At 42.0% G+C, this 26,148-nt stretch overlaps 1 protein-coding gene across 1 annotated transcript; it reads left to right on the plus strand.

The window, feature by feature from the left end:
* The first annotated feature begins 24,835 nt into the window (after nt 1-24,835).
* LOC132610166 (uncharacterized) lies at nt 24,836-25,904 on the plus strand. Its single transcript, XM_060324454.1, has 2 exons — nt 24,836-25,589; nt 25,721-25,904. Exons 1-2 carry the CDS (start codon nt 25,018-25,020, stop codon nt 25,758-25,760), a joined length of 612 nt encoding a protein of 203 aa, XP_060180437.1. The 5' UTR covers nt 24,836-25,017; the 3' UTR covers nt 25,761-25,904.
* The last annotated feature ends 244 nt before the right edge of the window (nt 25,905-26,148 follow it).

The raw sequence follows: 26,148 nt of genomic DNA on the forward strand, positions 1-26,148 counted from the left end.
CCATAATGACCTTGACCTTTGAATGATGTACCACTGAAGCTGCCCCTCTGCGGGCTTTCTTATCCTCAACCTTGCCATGACCCTGCTGCCTCACTGACTCGACCGAAGTGACATGATCCACTACCTCCTAAAATGTAGCTTCTGTGGTAACTAACTGTAGAGCCGTCAACTTCAACGGAACATTCAATCTTTTAACAAATCTCCTCACTTTCTCAGCTTTTGTGGGGAGCAACTGAAGCGCATATCTAGACAAGGAATGGAAGTGATCCTCATACTCAACAACAGATAGCCCTCTCAGCTCCAGGTTACTGAACTCATCCCATCTTCTGTCCCTCAAAGTACGCGGGACGTAATTATCTAAGAAGACTTGATAAAACCTAGTCCATAATAATGGATACGACCCAGCTGGTCTGCACTCAATGTAAGATCTCCACCAAAGCTTGACATCACTTATCAACTGGAAGGCCACATAATCTACTTCATGCGTCTCCATTGCCCCCAACATGTAGAGCCTCTCATGACAGAAAATAATAAACTCATAGGCGTCCTCCTGCTGAATGTCGTTGAAATAGAGAGGCTTCATTTTAGTGAATCTCCCTAATAAGTCATGCTCCTCATGGGTCTTCACTAGACCTGCTACGGTTGTAGGAAAGAAATCTTTTTTGGGGACCTCATCCATATTGGGAGCCATAGCCGTAGCTGGCTATACCCCTGGAGCACGAAACCTCTTTAGAATCTGATCAGTTAATCTAAATCCCTGACCATCCAGTGTACCTGGTAGAACATCTGTCTGAGTCAAACCCTCAAGCAGGTTCACCACTCAAACTAAAGCATTAGAAAACACTAGAGTGACAATAATATCATACTGAGCTAGTTCTGGCCTCAGCTCCTCCTCCTCGAAGGCATCGTCCTGATGATCCGTTGGTGGCTTGAGAGACATAAATCTAGCTCAGGCCTGACCAGCCACGGGTGCCCTACCCCTAGCTGGTGCTACCCCTATGCGTCTTCCACAGCCACGGCCTCTAGTTCAGCCCCTACCATGTGCCACGACTTTAACAGCCGGCACTGGCTCCTCATCGATCATAGCTCTAGCACGTGTCCTCACCATCTGTGAGAGAATAGAAGGAGAAATCAGATACCAATTTGAACCCGCTAGATACCAATTAGAACAATGTAGCATGAAAGGAATGAATGAATAGAGTTTTCCTAATGCCCTGTAGCTTCTGGAAAATAAGTACAGATGTGTCCCTACCGGTTGACACCTAATTTTTTACCTTCCGGAATTTAGTTTAATTACTTAGAGTCCCCAGGTTCAAACAGAGCAAGATATCTATTTTCTGGAAGCCAAGATGAATTTTGTAAAATTTATTTACCATCTTATTTTGGTAAGATAATTTCTATAAAAAATATAAATCATTTTTTAATTAATTGGCAACAATTATTTATTTAATTGTTTAAATTGGCCAAATTGACAAATTGCAAGTATTTTACTCTGTTTAAATTTTAGGGAATTTGATTAATTAAATAAATTAATCATTTTACTCTTCAATCCCCATTTAGCTAGTTATTAGAATCTATCGTAATTAATTGAGTATTGAATTATGATTAATTTTGAGATTTTGCTCATTTGATGGCTATAATTGAAATAATCAATTAATAGCCCAATTATGGCCCAATTGGAAAATTCTTCCCATAAATGAGGCCATTTTTGCAATTATTCCCTTTATTGATTATAGGACATCATTGGTTAATCGATTAAGGCTATTTACGCAAATTTGTCACTTTAAATTGGCTAAAGGTTGTAATTGATAACCTAGTCTTAAAACCAATCCATTTAAAGGGCATATTCGCAAAATTGAGACCTTATTTATCTAATTAACCATTTTCTACTCATAATTAAGTGATTAAAGTAATTAGTCGGGTCTCAATCGTGTTTATTTATTAAAGTATGTATGTACGTATATACACGTGATATAAGCATATGTCACATGTATATAAGTGTATACACAAGATGGACCTTTAAATGTTTTTTTTAATGGACCAGGTCAGGCCCAAAACGACCGACTCGGTCCAAATTATTAATACTAAAAAGGGGTATAACCCTATCCTCCTTTCCATTTCACCTTTACCCCTCGCCTCTCCTATCACCTGTTTTGGGAAAAACCCTAGCAAACGCCGTCGTTGGTTCGATCTCGCTAACGCGTCATTAATGGGGATATTTGCATGATTTCAGTGCTCTTTTGATCCTTACAGGCCTAGTATGGCCATTAATGGTAAGCTTTTAATGCTTCCCTTCCAAACAAAGCCAAACTCGACCTCAAACAATGGTAAGGTCAACTCTTTTCTCTTTCTTCTACATTGCAAAGTCCATGGACTGAATTTCTTTAATTGTTTTTGAATGAGAGTGATGTGAGAGTCCGATATCCGATGTTAGTCTCAGAATCGTGGTTTGAGAGAGTCATGGACTCGGCGAGCCCCCCAGGGTGGTGCCGGTGAGAACCTCTGTGGGCAAAGATCCGGGTCTCGTCTGTCTGTTGGGCAAAGATCCGGGACAAGTGGCACTTAGACTTCACGAGTCACCCTAAGTTGTGCTACTGAGATGTCGAAGTACATGTGTACATAGTATTTGCATGGCGTTACATTGCATTCATACGTTATTGTATTGCATTGTATCACTGTAACGACCTTCCCGGTCATTATTGAAAATGTAGGATCGCCCCACCAAGTAGAACCTTCCCAAGGGTAGAATGAGCTTATGATTGTTGTTTGATTGTGTTAAGTCCATCGGAGGGTGACGTAGGAAATTAGAACACCGTTGGGAATTCTGAGGCCACTGGTGAGTCCGTATGGTGTTTTTATGTCTATGTGCATGTTCTATTTGTGTTTGTGAAGCCTCTGATGAAATGTTGTGTGGTAGAGTGAAAGAATGGGAAAAATTGCGAGCCTACTATCTCAGTGGTACAGCTATGGCGGGGTAGTTACTGCTACGGCGGAACGACTATAGTGGTGAGCTTCTTGCCGCAAGTGGTCAGTCGATATTCATTGTGTCCGCTGTGGCGGGCAATGGACGCTGTGGCGATGTCGCAATAGCCGGATATGGCCCACCAAGGCGGAGGTCAGTTTCTTTGTGGTTCGCTATAGCGGGCACTTGGCCTCTATAGCGAGACCACTGCAGCGATGATTGGACCGTCGTAGCGGTCGACGGGGCAGAATCTCAATTTTTTAAACACTTAGTTTCGAATTCTTTATTCATAAAACTCAAAAACAATTCCGCAAAAGCACCTAGGGTGAATTTCCAAGCTAGGGTAAGAATATTATTGAGAGATAAGTCTCAACCATCCCTTTCAATCATTACGTTATCATCTTCATGATTATCATCCCTTTTATGGGTCTCCAATGGTGACTTAGTAATAGTAACCCTAGAACCTAATAGACCTTCTATAATTGATGGGTTATGATTGTTATCATATGTTTATCATCTAATGTCTTGGGTTAACTCCTTTTAATCATGAATTGAACCATTAGAGCTATGAACTAAGTGAATTGAGACTTAAGGTTCCATAAAAATGGTAGCTTGACCATGGAAACTAATTATAATTGATGTTTTGATTAGATGTCTTTATAAATTGATGATTGGTGGTTACTAAGGCCATTTTTAGGTTGTTTTACACCTAGAAATCATTCACCCATGGGAATGGGGCTAAAAGGGAAGGGTGTTCTTGAATTGATTTTGTGACTAGAGTGATTATGACTCATTGAGATTTCTCATTTCTAGACTTTAAGCGTTCTGAGGCTTTACTGAAGGGAAGATCTGTAGCGGAGTGATTCGCATTGTTCTAGCTCTACGTTTGAGGTAGGTTACGGTCTACCTGAGTTAGACTTTGATTAGTTGATTGTTTGTGTTGTGAAATTGACATGAGAAAGCATGTCTAGTCCTCAAACATGATGTGTGTGTGGTTGAAATCCTATATGCAATTTATTAAGTAGTTGTGTGGGCTTCGTGCCACTATTCATTGTGCTGAACCTACAGTTTGATGTTGTTATGATGAGAAGTTAATATGATCTTCTCTGTGAAATTGTGACACAAAATGATGATTCGAGTACTGAAAACAAGAGGACAAGAAATACTAATGTGTGTATATATATATATATATATATGAAAAAGGCACATTGACCGAGGTGAGGACGTGACCTAGATTATGGGCTTGTGGTCTGAGGTTCGTTCCGAAAATGAGTGGTACATGATGTGGACAGCGTTCGAGGTTCTTTCCAGAGCGGAAGATTTATGGCTCGGGTCTGATGAGTATTGAGAATGAGCTGCAGGTCATGTCTACGGAGCAATGACATATGTTAGCACGTGGGTACAACGAGTATATGGTTAGCGTTGGTAGACTTGTCCCCGGTGTTGCTTCTGTTGATTTGATTCTTAATATCCTTGGTTGACTTGTTGTTGGATTATTGATTTCGTGTTATTGGCTGGTTTGTCTATTTTATTGATTTTATAATGTATGCATGATACTAATCTTAGTCGGCCTTTGATATCTACCAGTACATTGTATTTGTACTGATACTACCTTGCTGCATTCTTTGAGTGCATATTATGATCTAGAGACTGCTACTCGACCCCTATCTAGCGTAGAGGCCGTTTCTGACAGATTTAGGATGAGCTTCTATCCATGCCAGGCCACCATAAGATCTTCTTTTATGATGTATATTTCTATTCCGGACACTGTTGGTTATTTATTTAGACAAATTACATTACTTAGACATGTTTTAGATTAGAGTCCTTGTACGGTGACTTTCGAATTTTGGGATTTGCAATAGTTAGGACTTCCGCATTTATTTCATTATTTTATGGCATGACTTAATATGATTAGCTTGTGTTTGAATAGTTAGTAACTGATTGAATTGGTTAATATAAAAATGGACTTGAATAAATAGATGACTTATGTATTGGTTCGCCTACTAATAGTTAGTATGGGTGTCAATCGTGGCGGGTTGGGTCGTGACAGAGTTGGTATCAGAGCTTTAGGTTCGTCGATCTCGTCGTACAAGGACATGTCTAGTAGAGTCTTGCAGATCGGTACGGACACGTCTATACTTATCTTTGAGAGGCTACCAGACACTATGAAAATTCTCTTTTCTTTCTTTCTTTCGTGCTACTTGATTCCAATTGGTATCGGGATGATTCAAATTGATATCTGCCTATCCTTCATTCTCTCGAAAATGGCGAGAACACGTGCGGCAGAGGTGGAGGCAGAGGAGATGGTAGAGGGCCGACACCGACTGGGGGCAGAGTCCCAGTAGTTGATCCCGAGCCTATAGTGGCTCCTAATGAGGCCGTGGGAGATGCAGCCGCACCAACTCAGCCAGCGGCAGTACCAGTTCCGCCAGGGCCTGCAACTGCTCCTGGCATACCAGATGCGATGGCACAGGTGCTAAATTGGTTGCATGGGTTGGCACAGACCGAGGCGATACCGGCCATTCCAGCAGGTAGGGGCGCAGGGATAGGAGCCCCAGGTCCGGATAGAGTTCAGGGTTGGGGGTTCAGCATGCCGCAGTAGTGGCACCTTGCTTGGATGAGGTTTCAGATTTTGAGACTTTTCCGAGGTCAGTTGCAAGGCCAGTAATGACTGGTGAGTAGCATGATTTGTTTTGGAGGTTCACTAAAATGAAGCCTCCGGTATTTTATGGTACTGAGTCAGAGGATACGTACGAGTTCATCATAGATTGTCATGTGAGGCTCCATAAGATGGGGGCTGTGGACAAGTACGGTGTGGAGTTTGTGACCTTCCAGTTCTTGGGCGATGCCAAGTTATGGTGGAGGGCATATGTGGAGTGCAGGCTAGCTGGGTCACCTCCGTTGACTTGGGTTCAATTATATTCAGTGTTCCTAGATACGTATGTTTCACGTACTCTGAGGGACCGAAGGAAGGATGAGTTTGCTAATATTGATTAGGGAAACTCGCCTGTTACTGTTTACGAGTCCCGTTTCCACTCCTTGTCCCGCTATGCTCTTCAATTGCTTCTTAATGCGAGGGAAAGGATCAGGCGTTTCATGAAAGGGTTGAACACTGGACTTCAGCTATTAGCTCTTCAGCTTGTAGCCACTGGGCTTCATTCCAGGTGGTAGTGGAGCACGTCCGTGTTATTGAGGGGATTAGATGGGAGAGTTATGCAAAGCAGATAGAGAAGAAAGCCCGAAGGGGTGGAAATTTCAGCAACCCCTTCTCGAGGGGTTAGGTTTCACAGGTGTATTCAGGACGTCCGGTTCAGTCTGCTATGCAGGTGTCTGCTAGGGGCCCATCAGGGGTAAATTATTACGCTTCCGGTCAGCATGGGGGTTATACTGCTTCATCAGTTTCTGGTCAGCGATCTACACTGGACCGTGCATGTTACGAGTGCGGTGAGGTAGGGCATATTAAGAGGTATTGCCCCAGACTCAGACAGGGTGGACAGGGGACTCCATATTAGGCTTATCGAGCTCCATTTACACCAGATAGGGGAGCTAAGGACCGTCCACCAGCAGGGTGGGGCGACCACACCGCGCGTAGGGATGGCGCTCAGCCTAACCGAAGAGGTCCTCAAGCAGGCAGAGGCAGAAAGCAGCCCGGCAGGGGCGGGGCTCAGACTGGACAGGGTAATCGCGGTGGTTCACATGCTACAAGAGGGCGTGGTCATTTGTACGCTTTTCTAGGTAGACCCAAGGCTGAGGCCTCCGATGGCGTCATCACAGGTACTATCTCAATTTATGACCGGATGACTTCTGTTTTATTTGATCTGGGCTCTACTTTTTCTTATGTGTCTACATATTTTGCTTTAGGTTTGGATATGATATGTGATTCTCTTGATGCCCATATTTATGTATCTACTCAAGTTGGGGATTCGGTGGTGGTAGATAACGTCTACCCTTCTTGCGCGATTACATTTATGGGGTATAGTACATGGGCAGATTTGATGATCCTAGATATGGTAGATTTTAATGTCATTTTGGGCATGAGTTTGTTGTTCCCGCATTATGGCATTCTTGATTGTCACTCTAAGATTGTTACCTTAGCTTTGCCCAGGGTACTTAGACTTGAGTGGAAGGGTAACCTTAGTCCCCTCCCTAAGAAATTCATATCCTTCGTTCATGCTAGGAAGCTAGTGAGAAGGGTTGTCTAGCATATTTGGCACATATCCGTGACACTAGTGCATATACTCCATCTATTGATTCGGTTCTAGTGGTATGCGAGTTTGAAGATGTGTTCCTCGCGGACTTGCCAGGTATGCCACCTGACTGTGACATTGATTTCAGATTGATTTAGACCTAGGGACTCGTCCTATCTCTATTACACCTTATAGGATGGCGCCAGCCGAACTCAGGGAATTGAAAGAGCAGTTATAAGATCTTTTGAGTAAGGAGTATATTCGCCCGTGTGCCTCTCCTTGGGGTGCTTCTGTGTTGTTTGTTAAAAATAAATATAGGTCTATGCGTATATGTATTGATTACCGTAAGCTGAATAAGGTGACTATTCGAAGCAAGTATCCCATTCCCTGTATTGATGACTTGTTTGATCAGTTACAGGGAGCTTCTGTGTTCTCTAAAATTGACTTAAGGTCAGGGTATCACCTGTTAAAGATTCGGACAGAGGATGTTCCTAAAACAGCTTTCAGCACCAGGTATGGACACTATGAGTTCTTGGTTATTTCTTTCGGGCATACAAATGCCGCAGTTGCGTTCATGGATTTGATGAACAATGTTTTTAAGCCTTTCGTAGACTCTTTTGTAATAGTGTTCATTGATGATATCCTGGTGTATTCTACAAGTAAGGAGGAGCATGAGAAATATTTGAGGATTGCTCTTGGGGTTTTGCGGGAGAAGAGGTTGTATGCTAAATTCTCCAAGTGTAAATTTTGTTTGTCCTCTGTGGCCTTTTAGGGCATGTAATTTCAAAGGAGGGTATTATGGTTGATCTGCAGAAAATTCAAGCAGTCAGGGAATGGACTAGACCCACATCGGTGATCGAAATCCATAGCATTGTGGGTTTGGCTAGCTATTATCATCAGTTTGTGAAAGGGTTCACCTTTATTGCTTCTCGTTTGATACGTCTGACCCAGAAAGAGGTACCGTTTTAGTGGTTCAACGAGTGTGAAGAGAGCTTTCAAAAGCTCAAAACGTTGTTGACTACAAAGCTTATTGTAGCATTGCCCGTGGAGGGAAAGGATTTTGTTATTTATTGTGATGCTTCACGTTCTGGTTTGGGTGCTGTTTTGATGTAGGTAAAGAAGGTGATTGGTTATGCTTCTCGGCAGTTGAAAGTGCATGGGAGGAACTATCCTACTCATGACTTAGAATTGGCAGCAGTGGTTTTCGCGTTGAAAATCTGGAGGCACTACTTGTATAGTGTCCATTGTGAGGTGTACACTAACCATCGAAGCTTGCAGCATGTGTTCACTCAGAGGGATCTAAACTCTAAGCAGCGGAGATGGATGGAACTACTGAAAGATTATGACAGCACGATTCTGTATCATCTCGGTATGGCAAATGTGGTGGCTGACACGTTGAGTAGGAAGTTGGCTAGTATGGGAAGTTTGGCTTGTTTGATCCCTTCAGAGCGTCCGTTAGCTAGAGAGGTTCAGACTCTAGCTAACAGCTGTATGAGGCTGGATATATCTAACACAGGTAGGGTGTTAGCTTTTGTCGAGGCTCGGTCATCATTTCGGGAGCAGATTAAGGCTAAGCAGTTTGAGGATGCTAAGTTGTGTAAAATTTGTGACAAGGTATTGCGTGGTGAGGCCAAGGAGGCCGCGATTGATAAAGAGGGTGTGTTACGGATTAAGGGGAGAGTTTGCGTGCTACGTGTGGGTGATTTGATTAAGACTATTCTGACAGAGGCTCACAGTTTGATGTATTCCATTCATCCTGGCGCTACTAAGATGTACCACGATTTGAGACAACACTACTGGTAGACTAGGATGAAGCGTGATATAGTGGAGTTTGTTGCTCAGTGTTTGAACTGCCAACAGGTGAAGTATGAACATCAGAAACCTGGGGGTACACTTCAGAGGATGCCCATTCCTGAGTGGAAGTGGGAAAGAATAGCAATGGATTTCGTGGTTGGCCTTCCGAAAACATTAGGGAAGTTTGATTCTATCTGGGCTATTGTTGACAGGTTGACTAAGTCTGCCCATCTTATTCTGGTGCAAATAACTTATGATATGGAGAAATTAGCTAAGATCTACATTCGTGAGGTGGTTAGGCTTCATGGGGTTCCTATCTCCATTGTGTCCGACAGGGGCACAACGTTCACATCAAGATTTTAGGCATTTGCATGAGAAATTGGGTACTAGGTTGGACCTTAGTACAACCCTCAGACTGACGGGCAGTCCGGGCAGACCATTCAGGTTCTTGAAGATATGCTTCGGGCTTATGTGATAGACTTTGGTGGTCATTGGGATCAGTTCTTACCATTGGCCGAGTTTACAAATAATAATAGCTACCACTCGAGCGTTGACATGGCTTCATTTGAGGTGTTGTATGGGAGGAGGTGTGGTCTCCTATTGGGTGGTTTGATGCATTTGAGGTGAGACCTTGGAGTACGGACCTTCGAAGGGAGTCCTTAGAGATGGTGAAGGTGATTCAAGCTAAACTTCTGGTAGCACAAAGTAGGAAAAAGGAATATACGAGCCGTAAGGTCCGAGATCTTGAGTTTGTAGAGGGAGAGCAAGTATTATTGAAGGTCTCACCCATGAAGGGTGTGATGAGGTTTGGGAAGAAGAGCAAGCTCAGCCCGAGGTATATTAGGCCGTTTTAGAATCTCAAGCTTTTAGGGGAGGTAGCTTATAAGCTGGCCTTACCTCCGGGTCTATCAGGTCTTCATCAGGTATTTCACGTTTCGATGTCGAAGAAGTGATGGTTCATACATATTCCGTTGGGATTCGATTTTGCAAGATGAGAACTTGACATATGAGGAAGAGCCTGTTGTTATCTTAGATAGGGATGTTCGCAAGTTGAGGTCCAAGGAAATAGCCTCTGTGAAAGTTCAATGGAAGAATTGCCAATTGAGGAAGCTACTTAGGAAACAGAATCAGATATGTGTAGCAAGTAACCTCAGCTTTTCGCCGAGTCAGGTAACTTTTCCTAGATTCCTCATCCTTGTCCGTTCGGAGATGAACGATGTTTTAGTTAGTATCTGGTGTAACGACCCTCCCGATCGTTATGGAAAATGTAGGATCGCCCAACCAAATAGAACCTTTCCAAGGGTACAACGAGCTAATAGAAACTCGATTGTATAAGTCTAAGAACTGAAACTGGACTTATTTGTGATTGTTCTTTTATTGTGTTGTGTCCATCGGGGGTGACGTAGGAAATTAAAACTCCGTGGAGTATTTCGAGGCCATGGGTGAGTCTGTATAGTGTTTTTATGTCTACGTGCATGTTTTCTTTGTGTTTGTGAGGCCTCGGATGAAATTTTAGGTGGTAGAGTGAACGACAAGGAAAATTTGCGAGCCTACTGTCTCAGTGGTACTGCTACGGCGGAACCGCTATAGCGGTGAGGTTCTCGCTGTAAGCGGTCAGTCGATATTCATTGTGTCCGCTGTGGTGGGCAATGGACCGCTATCGTGATGTCGCTATAGCGGGATATAGCTCGCCATGGCGGAGGTCAGTTTCTTTGTGGTTCGCTATAGCGGGCACTTGGCCGGTATAGCGAGACCGCTGCAGCGGTGATTCGACCACCGCAGCGGTCGATGAGGGCAGAATCTCGATTTTTAAACACTTAGTTCTGAATTCTTTATTCATAAAACTCGAAAACAGTTCCCCACAAACACCTAGGGCGAATTTCCAAGCTAGGGCAAGAATATTCTTGAGAGGTAAGTCTCAACCATCCCTTTCAATCATTACATTATCATCTTCATGATTATCATCCCTTTTATAGGTTTCTAATGGTGAATTAGTAATAGTAACCTTAGAACCTAGTAGACATTCTATAATTGAAGGGTTATGATTGTTATCATGTGTTTATCATCTAATGGCTTGGGTTAACTCCTTTTAATCATGAATTGAACCATTAGAGCCATGAACTAAGTGAATTGAGACTTAGGGTTTCATAAAAATGGTAGCTTGACCATGGAAACTAATTGTAATTGATGTTTTGATTAGATATATTTATAAATTGATGATTGGTGGTTACTAAGGCCATTGTGAGGTTGTTTTACACCTACAAGTCATTCACCCATGGGAATGTGGCTAAAGGGAAAGGTGTTCTTGAATTGATTTTGTGACTAGAGTGATTATAACTCATTGAGCATTCTAATTTCTAGACTTTAAGCATTCCGAGGCTTTACAGAAGGGAAAAGATTTAGCGGAGTGATTCGCATTGTTCCAACTCTACGTTCGAGGTAGGTTACGGTCTACTTGAGTTAGACTTTTATTACATGATTGTATGTGTTGTGAAACCGATAAGAGAAAGCATGTATAGTCTTTAAACATAATGTGTGTGTTGTTGAACTCCTATATGCAATTGATTGAGTGACTGTGTGGGCTTCGTACCACTATACATTGTGCTGAACCTACGGTTTGATGTTGTTGTGATGAGAAGTTGATATGATCTTCTCGGTGAAATTGTGATACAAAATGATGATTCGAGTATTGAAAACAAGAGGAAAAGAAATACTAATATATGTATGTATGTATGTATATATATATATATATGAAAAAGGCAAATTGATCGAGGTGAGGATGTGATCTAGATTATGGGCTCGTGGTCCGAGGTTCATTCCGGAAACGAGTGGTACATGATGTGGACCACGTCCGAGGTTCTTTTCGGAGCGGAGGACTTATGGCTTGCGTCTGATAAGTATCCGGAACGAGTGGTACATGGACACCATGGGTCCCCTGCAGGTCATGACTACTGAGAAATGACATCAGTTAGCATGTGTGTACAGTGAGTATATGGTTAGTGTTGGTAGACTTGTTCCCGTTGTTGCTTCTGTTGATTTGATTCTTAATATCCTTGGTTGACTTCTTGTTGGATTATTGATTTCGTGATGTTGGCTGGTTTTTCTATTTTAATTATTTTATGATGTATGCATGATACTAATCTTAGTCGACCTATGATATCTACCAGTACATAGTGTTTGTACGGATACTACCTTGCTGCATTCTTTAAGTGCAGATTGTGATCCGGAGACTGCTACCCGACCTCATATCTAGCATTGAGGTCGTTGCTGAGAGATTTAGGGTGAGCTTCTATCCATGCCAGGCTTCCTGAAGATCTTCTTTTATGATGTCTATTTCTATTCCGGACTGTTACACCTCGTAGTTTTGTACGTTGAGATTTGTTAGGTGTTGGTTGTTTTAATTATGGACACTGGAGTTACCTTCTAGGATATATGAGATTATATGCACCTATCTTATGATTATGAGGGTTTAAATTCATATAGTAATCTTTGGAAGGATTGGAGAACAAGTGAATTAAGGAAATTAAGTTTGTTGGAACTTTGGAGGAAAGATGGGGACAATTTTGGTCCAACTTGAGGAAGGAATATCTCCTAACATACTAGGAGGTTTTAAGTCAAACAAAAGCCTAAATTGAATTTGATGAAGTCTAGTTTTCAACGCGACAAACCGCTCATCGATACGACGTCGGAGTAGAGAATTATGGTAGTTACAAGTCAGGCTGGCAGAGCAGAAACGCGCAACTACAGTGCGCGACACGCGCGCTACAGTGTGCGGAAAGTTCTAGGTCGGTGCAAACTGACCCTAGAACAATATATAAAGGGGATTTACCCCTTATTTTCATTCAACCACCTTCCCAAACCTTCCCTTACCCCCTAGAACATTCTTCCAACTTCCTCCATAAAAATTTAGCCCAAATCAAGTGAAACCTCGGGATTTAGGCTCAGGAAGCGTATAAGGTCTTGTAGTTCTTGTTTTAAACAATGAATCTCGACGAATTAAAGAAGGCCACCGAAGATAAATAAAATTTCAAGATATACCAACCTTGATTGAGGTAAGGATATTTTTTACTATGGATATTATGAATTGTATCATGAAAATTTAGTTGTTAAAGCTTCGTAAAGTCTAGTGATTGATTGAGAAATTGGAGAAACATCGTGTGGGATGTTTTATTGAGCATATTGAGGTTGATGATGATGTTGTTGATATTGGTGTGGCTATTGTTGTTGTTTTGTTGGTATTGTGATTTCGGGCTAGGGATATAAACATGGGAGATGCTGTCCGAATTCCGGTAGATTCTAAGAGGATTTAATTTGAAGGCTTAACACGAGCATATGAGGATAAGCCTAACAATAGTATGAATTCTTTTGAATGTAGATTTATGAGCTTGGGAGGACAAGCGTTAAGTAGTTAAAGTAAGGCGATCGAAAAGGTATGTTAAGGCTAGTCCCTTTCTTTCTAAAGGCATGATTCCCTTCTTATGCACCCATACATGTTTTCCATAACATCCTTATTCTGAAAAGTTAGAAGTTCATGATTCTCAAAGTTCAAATGATACTAAAGATAGATATTTTCTAAGATGATAATGATGATGATGATGACCCCATTTCTAGAAACTTCAAGGCTTATGATTTTGATGCTATCACGAGATTGTTGAGCTTATTTCATGATTTTATTCATTGTTGTTGATCTCACCTTATAATAATTGTTCCTTCAAGATGAGATAAAGTGATGATGATCGTTCCAAAACATAAATCGGAGGTTACCGACCTTACATCACTCTGATAGAGTTGTAGCTTTTAATTGGGCTCTCATCCATGCTTGATGTATATGTATTTATTTTCTCACACCATGCCTATATTGTTGGGCAGCACCACAAATAGTGAACTAGTAGAAGATCCCTAATGAGGTATTTAATGCTAGAAGAGAGGTTTATGATGTATCTCAGGATTTGTTTGAGGTTTAGTTAATCGGGAAGAAGTCCTAATGGCTCAAAAATATGCTTATAAGTCTTATGTGATCATGTAGGCATTAACGGGTAAGTGATGACATAAGAAGTGCTTAGAAGCTAATAGGTAAAGAATGAGTACTAAAAGTATATAAAGGGTACCTATGGGGGATATTTGGATCGGGTTGCACGTTCCGCAACACTTGCATTTATATTTACCACTGGTCTGCAGCCAGGGCAGTTATTACCGCCGAGCTACGGCCAGTTGGGCAGATATGTATTTACCACCATGCTACGGCTGGTTGGGCAGTTACCACCATGCTACGGCCGGTCGGGCAGTTACCACTAATCAGGTAGGCATTTAGCACCAGGACGATAAGTAAGTTAGAGAAACAATATTGTACATAGATGTAGTTAAATATATGAGAGTATAGAGAGATATGCATACTAGATTCTTATTGGTAAGTCAGAAGTGCCAGGTTTCTTCTTATCCTTCTTCTTGCAGTATATGTCATATTTCCGCCTTACATACCCGGTACACTATTCATACTGACGTCCTTTTGCTTGTGGACACTGCGTTCATGCCCGCAAGTATAGACAGACGAGACGAGGACCTTCCATAGTAGGCTGCCTCCAGGTACTAGTCTTGATTGGTGGGCTCCACTTCTTCCTAGAGAATTGTCGAGCCTGGGTTCGTATATGTATTTTGTGTGTGTTACGGGTACGTCGGGGGCCTTATCCCAACTTGTATAAGTCAGTCATGTTCATAGAGGCTTTGCAGATAGTTTTTCGTATACAACTTAGTTATGTCTTGTCAGTGGTTATGTCGGCATCGTGGGCCATTGTACATATGCATATGCATGATATTATATTCATAGTTAGCCTCTTTGGCCTTATTTTTCCATTTGAGACATAGAAGATGCAAGTTACAGCTTGGTTCACGCGACCCCAGTAAGGTGTCGGGTGTCAATCACGCCTTACCAGGGTTGGGGCCTGACACGAACATTGTTGGTTATTTATTTAGACATATTACATTCCTTAGACATGTTTTATATTAGAGTCCTTGTACGGTGAATTTCGAATTTTGGGGTTTGCAATAGTTAGGACTTCCGCATTTACTTAATTATTTTATGGCATGACTTAATTTGATTATCTTGTGCTTGAATGGTTAGTAACTGATTGAATTGGTTAATATAATAATGGACTTGAATGAATAGATGACTTATGTGTTAGTTCGCCCACTAGGAGTTAGTGTGGGTGCCAGTCATTGCAGGTTGGGTCGTGACAATCACGACTTATATTAAGATGATTTGGTATTTTTACTTGTGATGTTGCATTCGGATTGGACTTATTGAGACTTGGCACATTTGGGATTAGATGTTCTACTTAGGCGATGACGTGTACTTGGTTTGATTATGTTCGGCTTATACCTTTTGATTTATCTGCCTATCTTGCTTTATTGTCTGAATTATGTTAGCTATACTTAGTCGGCCTATGATACCTACCGGTACTCTGGTTTTGTACTGATCTGTACTTGCTGCATTCATAAACCAGGTTTTGTTTTCCTCCGTCTCCCGTGGCTGGTAGTTGCTTTTAGCATTAGCATCGAGTTTCAAGGGTGAGCACAAGTCGTTCGCCACCTTGAAGACTCCTTTTATTATTATGTATTACTTTTCTACTCTGAGACATAGATAGATTGATGTATTTTATATTATTCCAGACTTGTACTTATTTCTTTTAGATGCTCTAGTATGACATAGACCAGACCCTGGGGTATTTTCGTTACTTCTGCACTATTTTTATTATATATTATTGTGAGACTTACGTAATAATTCTTTTCCTCTTGCAGGATTTATTATTCATGTCTTTCGTTGTCGTTGGGTTGAGGGTTCACTTATCGAGGTGGGAATGGTAAGTGCACGCACGACTTAGTCAAATTGGGTCATGACAAGTTTGTATCAGAGCCCTAGGTTACCCGGTCTATAATACAAGAGTGTGTCTATTAGAGTCATGTGGATCGGTACGATGAGCTCCGTACTAATCTATGAGAGGCTAGAGGACATTTAGGAAATCTCACTTTCTTTCATTCTATCATGATACTTTATTCTAATTGGTATTTGGAAAGATCAAATTGGTATCTGACTCTTATCTCTTCTCTCACAGATGGTAAGGACTCGAGCTACTATGGCCCGAGGTCAGGTGCCAGAGCCCGCAGCTACGGCTGGCACCAGAGGGCGACCGACAACCAGAGGGCGCGACAGAGCTAGTGGCAGCGAGGCTGCCCCAGCCAGGGGAAGGGATCCTACGGTAGGATAGCGGCGAGAGAGATCTCTGTCTTCCGAGCCTGAGTATCAGCAGGATCGAGACCCGGCCGCAGAAGATGTGGCCCCAACACGGACACAGCCTGAGGTTACTTCTAATCAGACCATGCAGGATACTATGGCCAGAGTTTTACTTCATCTTGATGCTCAGCAGGCTATCGCTGGTGTTACTACTCCTGGCGGAGGTTCACAAACCATAGTTGGGGTACAGACCCCTGAGTAAGGACCTACTCGGGTAGCACACCTTGTTGCAGCTATGGCTCCTCGTATTAATGTGATACCCACTCCTGGTGATGATCTAAGGCCCATCAAGGGCGCTTTTATGACCGTGTCGGACCAGGATCTTGTTGGGAGGTTCAGGAAGTTAGATCCGCTAAGGTCTTTGGGTACTTCTTCTGAGGACGCTTATGAGTTCATTCTAGATATGCATGAGTTGCTATATCGGAGGGGGATCGTGGAGACCCATGGGGTTGACTATGTGTCCTACCAGTTTTGCGGGGATGCCAAGACTTGATGGAGGTATTTTATGGCTTGCAGACCTGAGGGTTCCCTTCCCCTGACTTAGACACAGTTCTACCAGACCTTTCTTGAGAAGTATGCGCCCCGATTTTTTAGGGAGGCGCGTAGGGAGGATTTTCTACATCTTGAGCAGAGGGGTATTTCTTTGGAGACCTATGTGACCCGCTTTCTATATCTGGCCCATTATTCCACTCCTTTAATCTCTACTGAGGCCGACAGGATCAGGCATTTTGTTGGTGGGTTGGTCGGTTCTCTACAGATTTCCTGCAGATGGAGGCTATGGGGGCTTCCTTCTAGTCCATAATTGAGCATGCTTCTATGGTTGAGGGCGCTAAGGCCCGCACATTTGGTGGTGGTGACAAGAGACCACGTCAGACTGGAGTTATGGTGGTTCTAGTTCGAGGGGCGTCGGTCAGTATTCTAGGCCGCATCAGCCGTACTCCGGCCGCCCTGTGCATTCAGCCTTACAGGCTACTTCTAGTGAGCCACCCAGACAGAGAGCTCATTAGAGTTCATTTTCCAGACTAGTAGACAGGGTTGTTTCATCCGGGTCCTCAGCTTCAGTTTATTAGCCTTCGTCCCTTTTGATCTGCTTTTCATATGGAGAGATTGGACATATTGCTAGGAGGTATTCCCGACCCAGACGGGATTTTCAGCCACAAAGGACTCCGACATCGTCTGGTGATCAAGGTGGGGCTCCTCATAGGGGCGACGCTCAGTCAGGCTACGGTGGTTCTCAGAGTTCCATAGGTGGATCCCAGGTGGCTAGAGATGGGTGCTCGAGTTCGAGAGGGGGATCTCAGACTGAATGTAGTGGGGCCCATTCTTACTCGTTTCTGGGTAGGCCCGAGGCAGAGGCCTCAGATGATGTTATTGCAGGTACCATTTTTGTCCGTCATAGTGCAGCATCTGTGTTATTTAATCATGGATCCACGTATTTGTATGTATCTGCATATCATGTCGTTAGTTGGGATTTCCCTTGTGATAACATAGATATACCTATTCATATGTCTATTCCGGTTGGAGATTCTGTGATTGTTGATAGAGTTTACCAGTCTTGTTTGGTTACTTTTATGAGGTATGACACTTAGGTAGATTTGATGATTCTCGATATAGTGGACTTTGATATTATATTAGGGATATCCTGGCTTTCTCTTTATCACGCGATATTGGACTTCCACACCAAGATAATCACCTTAGCCATGCCGGGCATTCCTAGGCTTGAGTGGAGGGATCCTCCAAGTCTCGCTCCGAAGAAAATCATTTCCTTCCTTCAGGCGAAGAAGCTAGTAAATAAGGGGTGTTTAGCCTATCTGGCTCATGTTTGTGATACGACTGTTCCATCTCCACCCCTTGAGTCCATTCCTATTGTGAGTGAGTTCGTGGAGGTATTCCCGTTGAATTTGTCGGGTATGCCACCCGATCGTGACATTGATTTCTGTATTGACTTAGATCTGGGCACGCGCCCTATATCTATTCTGCCATACCGGATAGCACCTACCGAGTTGAGGGAGCTTAAGGAGCAGTTACAAAATTTATTGAGCAAGGGGTTCATTAGACCGAGTGTCTCTCTTTGGGGTGCTCCATTGTTATTTTTGAAGAAGAAATATGGGACCATGAGGATGTGCAGTAATTATCGCCAGCTGAACAAGGTTACTACTCAGAACAAGTACCCTATGCCTTGTATTTATGATCTGTTTAACCAGCTTCAGGGTGCTTCGGTGTTTTCGAATATTGATTTGCGTTCAGGCGACCACCTGTTTAAATTTAGGGCGGAGGATATTCCGAAGACAGACTTTCGGATGAGATATGGACATTATGAGTTTCTGGTGATGTCTTTTGGGCTTACCAATGCCCCGACTGCATTTATGCCTTTGATGAATGGAAACTTTATGTCATTCCTTGATTCCTTTGTGATTTTGTTCATTGATGACATCTTAGTGTATTCCAAGACTAGAGAGGAGCATGAGAGCCATCTTCGTTCTGTTCTTGAGTTGTTGAAGAAGCATAGCCTGTTTGCTAAATTTTCTAAGTGTGAGTTCTGGTTGGAGTCTGTGGCATTCTTGGGCCATGTTGTGTCTAACGATGGGATTATGGTTGATCCACATAAGATTGAGGCTGTGAGGGGTTAGGCGAGGCCTACTACTGTTACTGAGATTCGTAGTTTTGTGGGTTTGGCCAGCTATTACCATCACTTCATGAAGGGTTTTGCTGCTATTGCATCATTTTTTACCAGATTGACTCAGAAGGATATTCCCTTCTAGTGGTCAGATGATTGTGAGGAGAGCTTTATAAAGCTCAAGCTTCTTTTGACTTCATCCCTGATCTTAGCATTACCCGTGAAGGGTAAGGATTTCATGGTCTATTGTGATACCTCTCGTGTGGGTTTGGGTGATGTGCTGATATAGGAAGGTAGAGTGATAGCTTATGCTTCCCGTTAGTTGAAGATTCATGAGAAGAATTACCCGACCCATAATTTGGAGTTTTTGGTCGTGGTCTTCACTTTGAAGATTTGGAGGCACTATTTGTATAGTGTCTATTATGAGATTTTCACCGATCACCGTAGGCTTCAGCATGTGTTTACCTAGAGAGATCTTAATTCTAGGCAGCACCGATGGATGGAGCTCCTGAAGGACTATGACATCTCTATTCTTTATCATCTCGGAAAAGCCAATGTTGTGGCTGATGCTTTGAGTCGAAAGGCAGTGAGTATGGGGATTTAGCTCGATTGATTGTTTCCGACCATCCATTGGCCGTGGAGGTTTAGACTCTGTCCAACAGTTTCGTTCGCTTTGATATTTCATCCCCAGGCAGGATTTTGGCTTGTGTAGAGGCGAGGTCATCCTTATTGGATCGGATCAGGACTTATCAGTTTAAGGATGCTCAGTTGAGCAAGATTCGAGACAGAGTTTTGAGGGGTGAGTCCAAGGAGGCAGTGATTGATTCAGATGGCATTTTGAGGATTAAGAGACGCGTGTGCGTTGCTCGTGTTGGTGATTTGATTTAGTTGATCTTGTCTGAGGCTCATACCTCTCGCTATTCCATTCATCCGGGGGTGACTAAGATGTAATGTGACTTGAGACAACACTATTGGTGGCATCAGATGAAGAGAGATATAGTTGATTTCATGGCTAAGTGTGGGAATTGTTAGCAGGTAAAGTACAAGCACCAGCGACCAGGCGGTGTGCTTCAGAGGATGCCCGTTCCCGAGTGGAAGTAGGAGAGGATTACCATATATTTTGTTGTGGGTCTTCCGAAGACCCTGGGTAAGTTTGACTCATTTTGGGTGATAGTTGATCGGTTGACTAAGTCCTGTCACTTTGTTCCAGTTCAGGTTTCCTATACCGCAGCGAAGTTAGCTAAGTTGTACATTCGTGATATTATGAGATTGCATAGGGTTCCTATTTCTGTTGTGTCTGATCGGGGTATTATCTTCACTTTCCAGTTTTAGAGGGCTTTCCATAAGGAGTTGGGTACCCGATTGGATCTCAGTACAGCTTTTCATCCCGAAACCGATGGCCAGTCCTAGCGGACCATCCAGGTGCTCGAGGACATGTTGAGAGCGTATGTTATTGATTTTGGTGGTCATTGGGATCAGCACTTACCATTGGTAGAGTTTGCGTACAATAACAGTTATTATTCGAGTATTGGCATGGCGCCTATTGAGGCTTTATGTGGTAAGCGATGTAGATCTCCAGTTGGCTGGTTTCATGGGTTCGAGGCTCGACTTTGGAGTACAGATCTGTTGAGAGAGTCCCTTGATAGAGTGAGAGTTATTCAGGCCAACCTTTTAGCAGCTCAGAGTCGACAGAAGATGTATACGGACCGGAAGGTCCGAGCTTTAGAGTTTGTTGTTGGTGACCAGGTTCTATTGAAGATTTCACCCATGAAGGGTGTTATGAGGTTTGGTAAGAGGGGCAGCCCATTTAAGATTGTTGATCATGTGGGTGATGTAGCTTATGAGTTGGCGTTCCCGCCAGGCTTGGCGGGAGTTCATCCAGTTTTTCATGTTTCGATGCGGAAGAAGTACCATGCCGACGGTACCTAAATTCTTCGCTGAGATTCTATATTCCTTGATAAATATGACTTATGAGGATGAGCCTATTGCGATCTTGGATTGGCAGGTTCGAAAGTTGAGGACGATAGAGATTGCTTCTGTGAAGGTGCAATGGCAGCACCGTCCTATTGAGGAGGCTACTTGGGAGACCGAGTCTGACATGCGTAGCCGATATCCCAAGTTGTTCACTGATTCATGTATTTCTCGCTCTTTTTCTCTTATTCGCTCGAGGACGAGCGATGGTTCAATTGGTATCTGATGTAACGACTCGTTTGGTCGTTATAGTCTTTTTGGCATTTTCGCCCCTTTCCACGCATTGGTAAGCTTACTTTTGACCCAAGGTGTCTAGACTTAATTCAGGCGACTTTTTGTGAAATATGAGCTTTAAGCGAAAATGAGTTGACCAAAAGTTGACTTTTGGTTAAACAGACCCTTTTTCAGAAATTCGTCGATTCCGAGAGGTCCGGATGGTCGTTTAGAACTTGTGTGTATATTTGGTTCAGTTCCCAATGCACTCGGATGCATTTTGGGACTTGGGTTGGGAAGTTGGTAATGAGGTATCGGAGGTTGACTCGGTCAACGAAACCTCCGTTGGAAATTCCGAGGCCACGAGTGCATTCGTAGCGTATTGTTATGTGGGTCTGTGTATGTGGTTTGTGAGCAGATGGCCTCGAGAGTTGTTCGGGATTTCGGTTGAGACTTAGAAAAAATATTGGGTTTCTGGTACCTGGTGTCCGCCATAGCGGCACCGCTGTTGCGGTGGGATGACTGCTAGGGCGGCTAAGTCCTTTTCTTCCCGGACCGCTCCGACGGTCCTAGGGGACGCTGGGGCGGTGGTGCTGTTGCGGCACTGTTGCCGCCGTGGCGGGATCGGGCCTGTTATTTCATTTAGGTGTGTATTAAAAGCCCTTAGTCTATTCATGTAATACCATTACGAAAATTGAGCTATTCGAGACTGTTTTAGGAGATTCTTGGAGAAAACTCTTGGTGGTAAGTCTTATGAGAGCCTCTTTACTAATTCCTTGTTCCTAATCATCATAGATTCCTCTTTTAGGAGATTCTTGGAGAAAACTCTTGGTGGTAAGTCTTATGAGAGCCTCTTTACTAATTGGCTTGATGCCACGTGTTGTTAGTAGAAACTGGAATCTCTTATTCCATCTTGACTGTGATATTGTTGTATCTTACGGGTTGACGTTGATACGAGGATAGAATTCTATATGACTTGTATAGTCTTTCATGACATTGTAGGTACTTGTGACATTGATATATGTTGGCGTACCCATGTTGGTACTTGTGACATTGATATGTTATTGGCGTACCCATTGTTGGTACTTGTGATATTGAGCTGATTCTGGATATTGACATATGCATTGCACTCACTTTCATTCTTTATGATATACTGTTGATACACTGTTGGTACTTCATGAGACATTGTGATGAGCTGGGCTCGATTTTTAAATGAGATTGATGTGAGAGTCCGATATCCGATGTTAGTCCCAAAATCATGGATTAATAAAGTCATGGACTCCGCAGGTCCCCCAAGGTGGTGCCGGTGAGAACCCCCGTGGGCAAAGATCCGGGTCTCGTCTGTCTGTTGGCAAAAGATCCGAGACGAGTGGCACTTAGACTTCGTGTGTCACCTTGGGTTGTGCTACCGAAATGTCAATATTTTCGTCCGGAGTACATGTGTACACAACATTTACATGGCATTGCATTGCATTCATACATTATTGCATTGCATTGCATCACGCCTTATAGTGAGATTATTTGGTATTTTTACTTGTGATATGGGATTTGGATTGGACTTATTGAGGCTTGGCACATTTGGAATTAGATGCTCTACTTAGGCGATGACGTGTACTTGGTTTGATTATGTTCGGCTTATACCTTATGATGTATCTGCTTATCTTGCTTTATTGTCTGAATTATGTTAGCTATACTTAGTCAGCCTATGATACCTACCAGTACTGTGGTTTTGTACTGATCTGCACTTGTTGCATTTTTTTATGAATGCAGAGTACCAGGTTTTGTCTTCCTCCATCTCCCGTGGATGATAGTTGCCTTCAGCATCAGCATCGAGTTTCAGGGGTGAGCACGAGTCGCTCGCCACCTTGAAGACTCCTCTTATTATTATGTCTTACTTTTCTACTCTGAGACATAGATAGATTGATGTATTTTATATTATTCCAGACTTGTACTTATTTCTTTTAGATGCTCTTGTATGACTTAGAACAGACCCTGGGGGTATTTTCCTCACTTCCACACTATTTCTATTATATATTATTGTGACACTAACGTAATTATTCTTTTCCGCTTGCTGGATTTATTATTCATTTCTTTCGTTATCGTTGGGTTGAGGGTTTGCTTACCGAGGTGGGAAAGGTAAGTGCCCGTATGATTTAGTCAAATTGGGTCATGACAAAGAGTCCAAATGCTCAAAACACGCCGCCCCCCACCCCCCTCCCCCTCCAAAAAACAAACTAATTAACAAAACATGCGCAAAACTGTCCCAATTGCCCATTTCCCTATTTTTGGAGTAACCATTAGTAAGAAGGGTATATTTGAGCTATTTTACTAGTTGAATAGTAATTTTTGAGCGAAAAACGTAACGACAAGGATATTTTTGAGCCAAAAATGTAACGGAGGGTATATTGATCCATTTTGACTAGTTCAGGGGTATTTTGGTGCTTTTCCCATAATAATATGATTGTATAGCAGTTGCAATACGAAGAGTTGATACATTTCATATACGCAATGTAACCAATAAGATTTTACAACTCCCAAAATATGGGATGAATTCTAGTTGAAATTCTGAATTTTCAAGAACTTTAAGAAAATAGTTAGTTCTTCCAAAAACAAATTGTCCTGATAAATTTATTACCAAGGTTTATTTGAAATCATTTTACCATATGGTATTAACAATCTCATTATGCATCTATATATACATCTAAATGCTCCTCAACTATTTTCATAATTAGGTATTCATTCATATATTTTGCTCCCAAAGAAAGTGTTTCCTCCTTCTCCCTCTCCTTTTCCTTCTCCTTCTCCTTCTCCTCCTCCTCTTCCTCATTCTCCTCCTCCTCCTTCTTCTTCGGATATAGATGCACCAGCCTTGCACGTAATATTTGATGCTTCCAAAAGCTACATGTGAAATTTCGTATCAACTGAAACTTTTTCCCTGCTAAACAAATTCTCATTGGAAGCCTTGATCTTTTGATATTGAATGACATGTTAGAAAATATATTTAATTTTAACACGTAATTTCTAATCACCACAAGCGCACGCACCTTGCACACAGTGACTAACAGGAATAATGTCTTAGTGGTTACTTATTAGGGTAGGATATTCACTCCTTTTACTTCTGAAGCTGATCAGTTCATTTGACCCTTAGGTTGTCGGCTATTTCTATTGTAAATGATATGATTTATCCCATGAATTTCATAGTTTAAGATATATCCTAACCCTACACGAAGAAAAAGTGTGGTGGACTAAAGAAGGTCTATATAAAAAATTTAGTTGTTATAGAGAAGTGTTGTTATATGAGGATGCTGTTATAGAGAGGTTTGACCACATATAGAAAATTCTTGTTCTTTTTTTAAACAACCTAGTTTTTGTTTTTATTTTCTATGACTTTTCTCTCATTTTCATCTAAATTTCCATTTAAAAAAAAACTAAATTTCTAGTCATGTTTGGTACAAACACAAAGAAAATACTTTCTTCGGGAGAAAAATATATGAATGAATATCTAATAATGAAGATAGAAGAGGAACATTAAAATGTATATATAGATTCATAATGGGACTTGTTAATACCATATGGTAAAATAATATCAAATAGATCTAGATAATTTGATAATAAATTTATTAGGACAAATTGAACTTGGAAGAATTAAGTATTTTCTTAAAGTGCTTGAAAATTAAGAACTCCAGCCCGCCGTTGCGGTGACATGTCTGGCCATCTAGGCACGGTGTAATCATAAGTGGCCCGCATTAACGGTGACATGTCCGGCCATCCAGGCACGGTGGAATCATCATGTAGATGTTCAAGTGCTGCACATAATGAGGGAAGGAAACCAACTAGCAGATCATCTTGCTAATTATGCATTGGATCATGGAGAAGTGAATGTAGCCTCTTTTGCAGAACTTAACTCAAAAGGATCGAGGATTCTCAATAGTGACAAATTGCAGTGTCCCTACCTGAGAATTAGAACTGTCAAAAGATATTGCTGATGGATGATGAAGCTGAGGGTCTGAGTTGGAGTTGGTGCTGTACTGATAAATATCACTCATCATGTTCAAGTCCTTTTAGAGGAGAACATGATGAGGATTCATACACTAACAGTTGTTTCCATTTTGCAGGTACACACTATGCATGGAAAATGAAAGTTTACAAGTTTTCTGGAAATTCTACTGGTTTTTGTATCATTGATCCTATTAAAATTGGAAAGGATATAATACATACTGAGTGGAATTTTCATTCTTCCCAAGTTATTCAAATAGTTGGCACCATTGATCCTATTCACATAGGAGATGACATGGTCCATCTGTCAGATTACATACACCAGAAGATCAACTTTCTGAGGCTAACTTGCAACTCTGAGGATAAATTTCAAGTTATAAACAAAGCTGATCACATGCTTTGTCCTATTGATCCTATTCACATAGGACATGATATGGGAACATCAGAAGTTGATTGGATGATGGTACTGGACTCATACAGCAGAGAGACAAGAACAAATCAAGATGGCTTTGTAAGACTATTTCTTGGGAGTACCATGATTCTGCGTAGTGATCAATTCAGGTGGGTAGGTCCTCAGGAATTTCCAGAATTGCTGTCATGGAAATTAAGGCAAATCCTTACAGTGACAATCAGTTCCTATATGATGACAAATCCTTATGCAGTGGTATTAGTATTATGTGCTCAATCTGCAGAGGAGATGACATTATATGGAAACTAGTGTGGCTGCATTAAGGAATCTAGTGGCATCAGATGTCCAAATTAGATATGGCAGATTGTTTCATGCAGGAAAGGAACAAATTCAGTGTTAAGATCACTCAGATCATCATGTGGAAAGTTGGGATCATGCATGCAAAATCTCAGGCAGCTAGTATCCAACAGTATATCATATGTATATTGCAGTATACTACTTGAGTTCTGGAGAATATCTCTTGTGTTAGTGATAGACAAAGGACATACATGTGCATTCATGAGTTTCTACAGGATTGCAGGCATTGATATACATAGGTATACAGCTGATATACATGGAGTGTTGGCCAACTTATGCATCAAGGGATAAAACTTGGGACATATTTTGGTTGACAAAAGGAGGAACAACATTCACATATGCATAATAAATAGG

This window comes from Lycium barbarum, chromosome 9 (genome assembly GCF_019175385.1).
Source record: "Lycium barbarum isolate Lr01 chromosome 9, ASM1917538v2, whole genome shotgun sequence".
NCBI lineage: Eukaryota > Viridiplantae > Streptophyta > Magnoliopsida > Solanales > Solanaceae > Lycium > Lycium barbarum.